Below are 12,310 nucleotides of genomic sequence, written 5' to 3' on the forward strand. Positions count from 1 at the left end.
GTGAGGTCTTTTTCTGCCGTCAGACTTCTATGTTTCTATGTTTCTATTAAAGTACCAGGACTAATATTTTAAGGTACTTTCAGTTTAGATTGTGGTTTATATTGTTTTTGAAGAAATTTCTTGACCCTGATTAGAACTTTATTTGGACATTATATGGATTTTACTTTTGGACTATAATCTTTTTCTGCTGTCAGACTTCTATGTTTCTATCCTCCTCCTTATCTTCGCTGGACTCTGATGAAGAAGCAGTTATTGACATACGCAGGCGAAGGGCCATGAATAGAAAAGAGCAGCTACGTAGGTATTACAAGAGATAAGAGAGTTCACCTGTGGTTGGGTGTGGTTCAACTAACTAGGGCTGCTGTTAAATGGTCAGCGTGCCGGCCTCTCAGTGTGGAAGATTATCTGTTCGTGATAGTGGATGTGGCTTGACTCTCCGGATTCTCCAAGGACTCTGGGCTTTGATATCAGGACCCTGAACTTAAATCATAATCAGACGTGTGAGTTGGAAAACGATTGAAGGAGAGTAGCTGTGACGACTTCACAACTACTTGTTAATTGCTTTGAGTTTGTTTTGTTTTGTTTTTTCACTGCATTTAAGTCTGTTTGCTTTGAAGGTGAGCCCCTCGACTACCAAAAGGATGTTTTGGTTATATTTTTCTTTGGATAAAGACAGTATTCTTAACTTTTCACGTGTGTGTGTCTGCTCTTGCTACCTTTGCATTTAATTAGTGGCTCGTGCAGAGAGCCCGGCAGAACACAACCTACACTGCTAAGTTCATATCCCAAGCTCTGGAAGTCATTCTGCACAGACAGTACATCTTTTTAGGACAGATCGTTTGTGCCAAGATGTATAATATCATCAACATCGCAGTCCTTACTGGCATTTTTGATTATCTTAAAAATATGCCTCTTGTCTCAGCTGGCAGTAGCACCTGGCTGACAAATGACCTCTTTCAAAACCTCTTTGTCCTTTCCTAAATTTACATCCCTTACAATTGAATCACCAACTAGAAGATGGCTTCTCTTTTTGGATGCGTTGTTGCTCTTGTGTGACTGATGATTCATACTTTTCACTTTCCCTGATGAGTCATCTTGGACCATGATCCCCTGCTTATTTGAGTTATCGTTATCATAGGTACCTTGACCTGTCGCTTTAGTGTCCCTATGAAGGTCAACCACGGCACCCGGTTACACTGGGACACAGCATAAGCATTGCATTTGTTTTTCACAGCTCTTACCCTGCCAGATCCCACAGTTGTCCATGTTCCCCTTCTCCTGCAGGATCTTTGTGATAGAGGGGGCTGGTAATATGGCTCATTCGAATGGAATGGCTGAATTTACATAAATGCACTAGAGTGTCTTCCGTCCCCTGTCCTACAGTCTCTCCTATATCTCATATATCTTCTCTCCTATATCCTCTATATTATTATTAGACACAAGAACAGTTTTTTTCCGAACGCCATCACTCTACTAAACAAATAATTCCCTCAACACTGTCAGACTTTCTACTAAATCTGCACTTCTATTCTACTAGTTTTTCTCATCATTCGTATCACCCATTTCCTCCCATGTTGACTGTATGACTGTAACTTGTTGTTTATATCCTAAGATTTTTATTAATATTGCTTCATCATTGCTTATTTGACCCCTATGACAATCAGTAAGTGTTGTACCACATGATTCTTGACAAATGTATATTTTATTTTATGTACGCTGAGAGCATATGCACCAAGACAAATTCCTTGTGTGTCCAATCACACTTGGCCAATAAAATTCTATTCTATCCATTCTATTATTATTATTTACAGTGTTCCTCGATTTTTGCGGGGGATGCGTTCCGAGACCGCCTGCGAAAGTTGAATTCCCGCGAAGTAGAGATGCGGAAGTAAATACACTATTTTTGGCTATGAACAGTATCACATGCCATCCCTTAACACTTTAAACCCCTAAATTGCAATTTCCCATTCTCTTAGCAACTATTTAGATTATTACTCACCATGTTTCTTTATTAAAGTTTATTAAAACAGATATTTATTAAAGGTGGACAAAAGTTTGGTGATGACATATGATGCAATCGGGCGGGAAAAACCGTGGTATAGGGGAAAAAACCGCAAAGTATTTTTTAATTAATATTTTTGAAAAACCGTGGTATAGACTTTCGCAAAGTTCGAACCCGCGAAAATCGAGGGAACACTGTATTAGATTTGTATGCCGCCCCTCTCTGTAGACTATAATCTTCATTGTGTATTATTGTGTATTGGACAAAATAAATAAATAAATTTTGCACCTGATTTCTGCTTGCACAGCACAGATTAGAGATTCTAGATAGGTAATATATCCATGTAGATTAGTAATTTGTTAATTTGTCCACGTAGACTAGTATCCAAATTTGAAAATAGTACTTCAAAACACAGCTGTAAAACAAGTATTACATTGAAGCAAGCCAGTCATTTTGAAATAAAATAGATTCAGCCTCGAGCGCACTACCCCTGAATGTATTATCACTATTTTTGGTTCATAGTTATATGATTCGCATGCCTAACAGCACATGGGCCACTACCTTTCTCTCCTCCTTCTCTCACTAGGTCTCAGATCCCAGCCAGGGTCTCTTCCCTTAGCCTCTAGAAATTGAAAGTGCAATTGGAAATGGCTTTTCCCCTCCTTTCTTCTCCTTCCCAGCCAGAGGAAAACAGAGAATTTATATTACTAAAGTTTTTCGTTTTTATTGTTAAACGTAATATTTCAAAAGCAGAAAAAAAATGAAGGGGCATAAAAGTGCATTTATTATGCTTTTTAAAGAAACATTAGCTGAACTGTGCCTTTTTAATCATTATTTTAGGTGGTAAAACCTCATTATTCAGGGTAAATTGCTATGTTGGCACTTTGCAATAAATAAGTGGGCTTTGAATTGCAGTTTGGGCACTCGGTCTCTAAAAAATTCACCATCGCTGGTATAGGGTCCCCTGCTTGATTGGAGTGGACCAGAAGACCTCCATGTTCCCTTCCAATTCTGTTATTCTGTTAATTCTAAACAATTGGAGCTATAGACAGTAATTGTGCAAAACGGAGGAATGGAAGGTTCCGTTCAAGGAAAGCTCAAAACAAGTACACCAAAGAACAGGAGATATACAAATATATTCCTTCAATGTTTTACTGTTACATTTTATTAATAAAAATACAGAAACATACAATTATTTTTCACTCTGCCTATTTCCATGGAACTAAAAGGTACCGCCCTGTTTTCCATAAAAATATCACTTTTCAGTAGTAGAAATTTGAACGATGCAACTATTTTGTGGGATTCGCTAACCACACTAAGGGAGACCGGTCAGTGTGACTTCCATCCAAATACAGATTTGCACGAACTAAAAGGGATCATAGATACAGTGATACCTCATCTTACAAACACCTCATCATACAAACTTTTCGAGATACAAACCCGGGGTTTACGATTTTTTTGCCTCTTCTTACAAACTATTTTCACCTTACAAACCCACCGCCGCCGCTGGGATGCCCCACCTCTGGATTTCCGTTGCCAGCGAAGCGACCGCTTTTGAGCTTCTGGGAGTCCCCTGAGGCTCCCCTCCATGGGAAACCCCACCTCCGGACATCCGTTGCCAGCGAAGCACTTGTTTTTGCAATGCTGGGATTCCCTGCTGGGATTCCCCTGCAGCATCGCAAAAACACAGAAGTCCTGAGGTGGGGTTTCCTATGGAGGGGAACCTCAGGGGAATCCCAGCAGCGCAAAAAATGGGTGCTTCGGCTGGCAAAAAGGGTGAATTTTGGGCTTGCACGCATTAATCGCTTTTCCATTGATTCCTATGGGAAACATTGTTTCGTCTTACAAACTTTTCACCTTAAGAACCTCGTCCCTGAACCAATTAAGTTTGTAAGACAAGGTATCCCTGTACTTTATTTAGCAAAACAAAGAGGAAGTCAAGCTGTGGTGAGCCATATTAAAACGTGCAGTAAAAGAGCAGGTTGTATAAAAAGTGCTCATATGCCATATTTGAACAAAGGAATAATGGCTGCATTGATGTGTTTACTAAACAAGACAGCTGCTTGAAAACAGGATTTTGCACTTTCCACAGTGGTGTTTCCAGGGCCCAGGTTGCTACTTAACACCACAATAATGTGCCCAGGTGAAAAAAAAAGATAAGGTCCGTGTTGTGGTTAGCTCTGGCCCAGCTCTTGCCCCAAGGAATGTGGATGTGGGGGAGACATCCACATGCCGCAGGCCTGTTTTGCTCCCGGTGGAATCTGCTGATGAAGGCTCCTCTGACCAAGAAGACATGAGTGATAGGGAAGAGGAGAGTTTGGCAGACAGCTCAGAAGGAGATCAATTATCTGTCTCTTCCTTGGATTCGGAACAAGAGTTAATGATACAGCCACACATGCTGAGAGCAATGCATAGGAAGAAACAACTGAGAGATTATTATCAAAGAAAATGAGGCCACCTGTGGTTGGGTGGGGCTGTGGTAATTAGTGAGGCTGCTATAAATAGCAGCGTGTGGGTTTGGCCATTGTGGAGGATTATCTGATTGTTGCATTTCGTGCCTGCCTTGCTGACTTCGACCTTGGTGTGCTGATTTTCCCCCGCTTTGAAACTAAAGCAGAGCAAAGTGTGTTTCACTTTGTGAAAGAAGAAGGACTGTGAATTGCCTCACAGCTGCAAGCTAAGTATCTAAGAACTGATAAGGGACTTGTACAAATTACCAGGTTGTTTGGAGATGAGTGCTCTTTGCTATACAAAAAGAGTGCTTAGTTTATTTGAATTTTCAGTATAAAGAACATTGTTTTTAATTTTCAAACGTGTGTGTCTGAAATTTGTACCTTTGAATTTTCGGGAGGATTCTACCAGAGAGCCCGACAGAACAGGTCCTCTTCCAAATGGCTGCAATTCAGCCACCCTTGATTGGCCAAGAGCTGCTAGACAGGCCAGCATCTGGGTCCCTCTCCCTAGGAGAGCGCTGTTGTCAATTTCCCCAGCCAATCACGCCTTTGGCATGTACAAAAGCAGTGGATCCTGTGACTGAGCATCTCCGTTGCAACTCCGGAAGTCACTCCGCCTGTGTCCTTTCCACCAGTCTGTAGTAGGGGCCCCTCTGGCCCATCAGCTCCATGTGAGTCCCCTCCTCCACAACCTCCCCTCCTTCCAGCACCACAATCTTGTCTGCGTTCTCCACCGTATGCATCCGGTGAGCAATCACCAGCACCGTCTGAGTCCCACTGTTCTGCACAGACCGCTGGATCTGGGAAAGGAAGCAATGATCCAGAAGAGATTTATTTATTTATTCAGTCAGTCAGTCAGTCAGTCAGTCAGTCTAGCACAGGAATGGGCAAAGTTGGCTCTTCTATGATATGTGGACTTCAACTCCCAGAATTCCTGAGCTAGCATGATGATGATGATGATGATGATGATGATGATGATGATAATAATAATAATAATAATAATAATTATTATTATTATTATTTATTGGACTTGTATGCCGCCCCTCTCCGAAGACTTGGGGCGGCTCACAACAATAATAAAACAATATAGCAGTAAAACAAATCCAATATTAAAAAACATATATAAAACCCCATCATTTAAAACCATGCAGCACACACATACCAAACATGAAATATAAAAGCCTGGGGAAAGTGTCTCAGTTCCTCTATGCCTGGCGATACAGGTGGGTCTTAAGTAATTTGCGAAATATAAGGAGGGTGGGGGCCATTCTAATCTCTGGGGGGAGTTGATTCCAGAGGGCTGGGGTCGCCACAGAGAAGGCTCTTCCCCTGGGGCCCGCCAAACAACATTGTTTGGTCGACGGGACCCGGAGAAGGCCAACTCTGTGGGACCTTATCGGCCACTGGGATTCGTGCGGTAGAAGGCGGTTCCGGAGGTATTCTGGTTGGCTCAGGAATTCTGGGAGTTGAATTGATTGATTGATTGATTGATTGATTTGATTTGCATGCCACCCTTCTCCGAAGACTCAGGGCGGCTGAAGTCCACCAGTGATAGAAGAGCCAACTTTGCCTACCTTTGGTCTAGCACATATTAGGTGATATATAAAAGGTGAAAACATGATTTGAATACATGAAATGAATACGAATAAAAAGGAACATTTTCTGCCCCAGCTACAGACAAGAGAAAACACAGCACACATGCCGTTTGTTCAAACCTATATTTAATTAACCCCTGTTAATGAACTGGCTTATTAGTGTTCACATACAACTAAATCTTAAATCAGTCTTTTCTTGAAAAAAGAACAGCTGTTCAACATAGGACATTAACAGCTGGGATACGTCCATAAAATCATAAAGCAAAGATAAGTACAGTAATTAGTCCTGGATATCACAGGAAGCTTATGGAGGTTGGTAATAAGTTCACAAAATGGAAGCCAAAACAGATATGCTGAGCAGAGGTTTTTCCAAACAAGAAGCATGAACAAACAAACTATCAAATGAGTTGTTTCCTGCAGAGTTTTTCCCCTCATCCTCATTCCTTAAGTAGGCTTGGTGAATGGCCAATTAGCCCCAAGTCTACTCGTGAGGAGACCTCCTTCTGAGTAGCTATTCCTGCCTTTTGGCAGCTCTGCATCCCCATGCATTAAGGAGAGGCCCTCCTCTTCTTCCTCATCATGGTGTGAGGTGCTGGAGGTTCTGAAGGCCCTGGCTGAGTCTCTGCCTCTGGCACCGAGTCCTCACCAGCCTCCTCACTGTCTGACTTGGGTGCCAAGTGCACAGGCCACTTGCGCATCACCTCATTGGCCTCGTTTTGGACAGGATCCACTACGCCAGCAACAGAGAGAAAAAGAAAGAGAGAGCTTCTCCGGTCAGCAAAGCCATCTGCCCAGGAAAGCGCCGCATCGGGCAGCCGGCTTGCTGGCCGGAGAAGCGAGCGATCCGGGAGTCCGGGACTGTGTGGCTTTGTGCCATGAAGAGAAAACGGCAGCAGGGAAAAGTCGGCCGGGCTAACGGGAGGCGGTGCGTGGCCGGGTGCTGGGGACGTCTGGGAGAGCGAGGGGGCTGATGGTTGCTGCCTCTTAGTTGCAGAGCCGGCGGGCGGAGGCGAAGACAACGGCGCCCTCCATTCTCTCTCTGGCAGCAGAGGAGAGGGGGCAGATCGCGCCCCAAGACAGGAGGCGGCGGCGAGTGGGCAGATCGGGCGGGCTATGGGGCAGGGCAGAGAAGCCAGGGGCGCGTTTGGCCGGAGGCACCATGGGGAGGCAGGGGCGGCCGCGGCTCCCTTTACTCCTACTGCCGCACCTCCCCGCCCCTGCCTCCTTTTTCCTGCCTTCCTTCTTTGGGGCCCAGAAGGAGAGCGCCGGAAACAGCTGCATCGGGCAGCAGCCGGGGGACAGCTGCGAGTGGGAGCTCCAGGTCGGAGGCACTGGCGGTCCGGTACTGGCAGCGCTCCGCCCAGCTGGAGCTTCCAAAGACTTCGCAGCACACCTGGCTGTGTCTCGCGGCACACTAGTGTGCCGCGGCACACCGGTTAGGAAACGCTGTTATAGTGCACTGCTGGTGCAGGAGACCCTATACCCTATACCCCTAAAACAGACCGAATACAATAACCCTCAATTACAAACATTTGTTTAGCAATTGAGGTTATGACAGCACTGAAAACAGTGATTAATGACTGGTCCTGAAACCTCATTCTTACAAAAGAGTTGAGAAGGGAAAGGAGTTTGTGTCCATTATCTGCAATCTGTTAATCTCTAACTAGCACAGAGTTGAGTTGCTGCCCTTTTCACCTCCCTCCCCAATACCAACAATCCTGTGGGCTTCACTGGCAGGGGAATGCTCTATCCAAATATTTGATTTCTTCCTGTAATAATATTTTCTTGTTAGGCTACATTTAGTTTGATCCAGCGGTCAAGGCATCAGGCTAAAATGGAGATTATGAGTTTTAGTCCATAAAGGTCAGTGAGTTGACTTTGTGGAATGGGACAACTGTCCACCACCAATTCTCCATCACCAACTCAACTCTCTACCACCAACCCTCCATCACCAATTCAACTCTCCACCACCAACTCTCCACCACCAACTCTCCACCACCAACTCAACTCTGTACCACCAACTTTCCACCACCAACTCAACTCTCCACCACCAACTCTTCACCATCAATTCAACTCTCTACCACCAACTCTCCAGTTACCAACTCAACTCTCCACCACCAACTCTCCATCACCAACTCAACTCTCCAGCACCAACTCTCCACCATCAACTCTCTACCACCAACTCTCCACCACCAATTCCCCACCACCCTCTCCACTACCAACTCAACTCTCCACCACCAACTCAACTCTCCACCACCCTCTCCATCACCAACTCAACTCTGTACCACCAACTTTCCACCACCAACTCAACTCTCCACCACCAACTCTTCACCAGCAACTCAACTCTCTACCACCAACTCTCCAGTTACCAACTCAACTCTCCACCACCAATTCTCCACCACCCTCTCCACCACCAACTCAACTCTGTACCACCAACTCAACTCTCCACCACCAACTCAACTCTCTACCACCAACTCTCCAGTTACCAACTCAACTCTCCACCACCAACTCTCCATCACCAACTGAACTCTCCACCAACTCTCCACTATCAACTCTCCACCACCACCTCTCCATCACCAACTCAACTCTGTACCACCAACTCAACTCTCCACCACCAACTCAACTCTCTACCACCAACTCTCCAGTTACCAACTCAACTCTTCACCACCAACTTTCCATCACCAACTGAACTCTCCACCAACTCTCCACTATCAACTCTCCACCACCACCTCTCCATCACCAACTCAACACTCCAGCACCAACTCTTCACCACCAACTCTCCACCACTAACTCTCCACCACCAACTCTCCACCACCAACTCTCCACCACCAACTCTTCACCACTAACTCTCCACCACTAACTCTCCACCGCCAACTCCTCATCCCAACTTGCTGCAACCAACTCACCATGGCCAATCGCTCTAGGAAAATTTAACAATTCAATGTAATTATGTAAAATAAATTTAAAAATATGTAAGTTTTGTCATTCACATTTCATTCTGTCCCTCCTTTTGTATCTTTTCTTTAATGACTCTATTCCACCATTTCTTTGATATTGGTGTAACCCTTGTCTCCCAGTGAGTGGGCTGTGGGAAGTTGGCTGTGGCGAGTTAGCCACAGCAAATTGTCACAGAACTCCTTGGCCTAGTCATTCTCTCTCAACCCAGCCCACTTCACAGGTTTGTGGTTGTCGGGAAAATAAGAGGAGGAAAGCGTATTATTGTGTTCTCTGCCTTGAATTACTTACAAAGTAACAAGGGCAGAAATAAATAAATAAAGGTAAAAATAAATAAATGTGCTGTTTTAATTTTATGTATGGTAGACTTGTCAGTTGGTCAGTCGGTTGAGTCGAGGACTACCTGTATTGATTTCACCAGCCAGACATGCTGGTGAAATCAATACATATAGTCCTCAACTTACAACCGTTGAGGACAACTGCTAAATGCATTTCTAACTGTCTACTTCTTTATTTCCCCTTTTACCAAGGGATTTAAAACAAATACTAAACAATAAATATATGTGTATGTATATAAATTATATATAGAAACATAGAAGACTGACGGCAGAAAAAGACCTCATGATCCATCTAGTCTGCCCTTATACTATTTCCTATATTTTTATCTTTGGATGGATATATGTTTATCCCAGGCATGTTTAAATTCAGTTACTGTGGATTTACCAACCACGTCTGCTGGAAGTTTGTTCCAAGGATCTACTACTGTTTCAGTGAAATAATATTTTCTCACGTTGCTTTTGATCTTTCCCCCAACTAACTTCAGATTGTGTCCCCTTGTTCTTGTGTTCACTTTCCCATTAAAAACACTTCCCTCCTGAACCTTATTTAACCCTTTAACATATTTAAATGTTTCGATCATATCCCCCCTTTTCCTTCTGTCCTCCAGACTATACAGATTGAGTTCATGAAGTCTTTCCTGATACGTTTTATACTTAAGACCTTCCACCATTCTTGTACCCTGTCTTTGGACCCGTTCAATTTTATCAAAATCTTTTTGTAGGTGAGGTCTCCAGAACTGAACAAAGTATTCTAAATGTGGTCTCACCAGTGCTCTATAGAGCGGGATCACAATCTCCCTCTTCCTGCTTGTTATACCTCTAGCTATGCAGCCAAGCATCCTACTTGCTTTTCCTACCGCCCGACCACACTGCTCACCCATTTTGAGATTGTCAGAAATCACTACCCCTAAATCCTTCTCTTCTGACGTTTTTGCTAACACAGAACTGCCAATGCAATACTCAGATTGAGGATTCCTTGTCCCCAAGTGCATTATTTTACATTTGGAAACATTAAACTGCAGTTTCCATTGCTTTGACCATTTATCTAGTAAAGTTAAATCATTTACCATATTACAGACCCCTCCAGGAATATGAACCCTATTGCACACATGCAATGTGTTTCATAAAATTGTAATTATAAAAATAATGTTCTCTTAGGTCCTATTATTCGCCCACAATGTGTCAGCTTTCACACTGCCTGCTTGCTTCAGCTGCCATAGAAATGGGGGGTGGGGGATGTTTTGGTTAGCTCTGGCCCAGCTCCTGCTCCAAGGACTGTGGATGTGGGGGAGACATCCACATGCCGCAGGCCTGTTTTGCTCCCAGTGGAATCTGCTGATGAAGGCGCCTCTGACCAAGAAGACATGAGTGACAGGAAGGAGGAGAGTGTGGCAGACAGCTCAGAAGGAGATCAATTATCTAGCTCCTCCTTGGATTCGGAAAAAGAGTTAATGATACAGCCACGCATGCGGAGAGCGATGCATAGGCAGCAACAACTGAGAGATTATTATCAAAGAAAATGAGGCCACCTGTGGTTGGGTGGGGCTGTGGTAATTAGTGAGGCTGCTATAAATAGCAGCTTGTGGGTTTGGCCATTGTGGAGGATTATCTGATCGTTGTGTTTTGTGCCTGCCTTGCTGACTTCGACCTTGGTGTGCTGATTTTTCCCCGTTGTGAAACTAAACCAGGGCAAAGTGTGTTTCAGTTTGTGAAAAAAGAAGGACTGAATTGCCTCACAGCTGCAAGCTAAGTATCACAGAACTGATAAGGGACTTGTACAAATTACCAGTTTGTTTGGAGACGAGTGCTCTTTGCTATACAAAAAGAGGGCTTAGTTTAAGTGAATTTTCATTATAAAGAACATTGTTTTGAATTTTCAAACGTGTGTGTGTCTAAAATTTGCACCTATGAATTTTCGGGAGGAGCCTACCAGAGAGCCCGACCGAACAGCCACAAACCGGTAACACCTCTGAGAAAGTCACTGAATCAGTTATTTTACCCAGCTCCACACTTAGACATTGAAAATCTCTTTTTACTACATTAACATTTCTCTGGCACAAATCATTGGTGCCAAGATGCACCACCACATCAACATTATTACCTTTACTCACAGCCTTGACAATGTTTGTAATCCGCCTCCTATCCCTGCTGGCAGTGGCCCCTGGGAGACACCTCACCAGCTTCACCACATCCTTACTCTGTCCCAAATCAACACCTCTAACAGTCGAGTCACCCACAAGAAAATGTGTCCTCTTTTTATTTCTACTAACTGCACTTGATGGTTTGGTGACACTATGCACCTCATTTACAACAACTTCCCCTTTGAACATCCCCTCATTCTCTGCCTGAGGGGCCTTGCTAATACCTACAACATCCTTACTATTTAAATCCGCAAGAACATTATAGGAATTTGATACAGAGAGACCAAAATTGCTATGTTTTTGCTCCACTGCATGTAATCTTCCTGAAACGACAGTTGTCCACACAGCCCTCCTCCTCAATATGTCAGCTTTTATTCATTCATCCATTCATTCATTCATTTATTAATCAGATTTGTATGCCACCCCTCTCCGCAGACTCGGGGCGGCTCACAGCAATAATAATACAATGTAAACAAATCCAATATTTAAGTTAATTTAAAAACCCCAATTTAGAAACCAATCATACATACGAACATACCATGCATAAATTTTATAAGCCTAGGGGGAGGGAAAGTATCAATTCCCCCATGCCTGACGACAGAGGTGGGTTTTAAGGAGTTTACGAAAGGCTAGGAGGGTGGGGGCAACTCTGATATCTGGGGGGAGTTGGTTCCAAAGGGTCGGGGCCGCCACAGAGAAGGCTCTTCCCCTGGGTCCCACCAAATGACATTGTTTAGTTGACGGGACCCGGAGAAGGCCAACTCTGTGGGACCTAACTGGTCGCTGGGATTCGTGCGGCAGAAGGCGGTCTCAGAGATATTCTGGT

At 44.0% G+C, this 12,310-nt stretch overlaps 1 protein-coding gene across 3 annotated transcripts in view; it reads right to left on the minus strand.

Annotated features, from left to right (window-relative positions):
* Window positions 1–3,130: 3,130 nt before the first annotated feature.
* LOC139159756 (antigen peptide transporter 2-like) overlaps window positions 3,131–12,310 on the minus strand; it is a 54,950-nt gene continuing 45,770 nt past the window's right edge. For all 3 annotated transcript variants that reach the window (XM_070737127.1, XM_070737128.1, XM_070737129.1), the window contains exon 12: window positions 3,131–5,255. In XM_070737127.1, coding sequence (XP_070593228.1) covers window positions 5,064–5,255 — 192 coding nt within the window. In that variant the 3' untranslated portion in view covers window positions 3,131–5,063. The remainder of the gene's footprint in view (window positions 5,256–12,310) is intronic.

The sequence above is a fragment of the Erythrolamprus reginae genome, chromosome 2, assembly GCF_031021105.1.
Source record: "Erythrolamprus reginae isolate rEryReg1 chromosome 2, rEryReg1.hap1, whole genome shotgun sequence".
Classification (NCBI taxonomy): domain Eukaryota; kingdom Metazoa; phylum Chordata; class Lepidosauria; order Squamata; family Dipsadidae; genus Erythrolamprus; species Erythrolamprus reginae.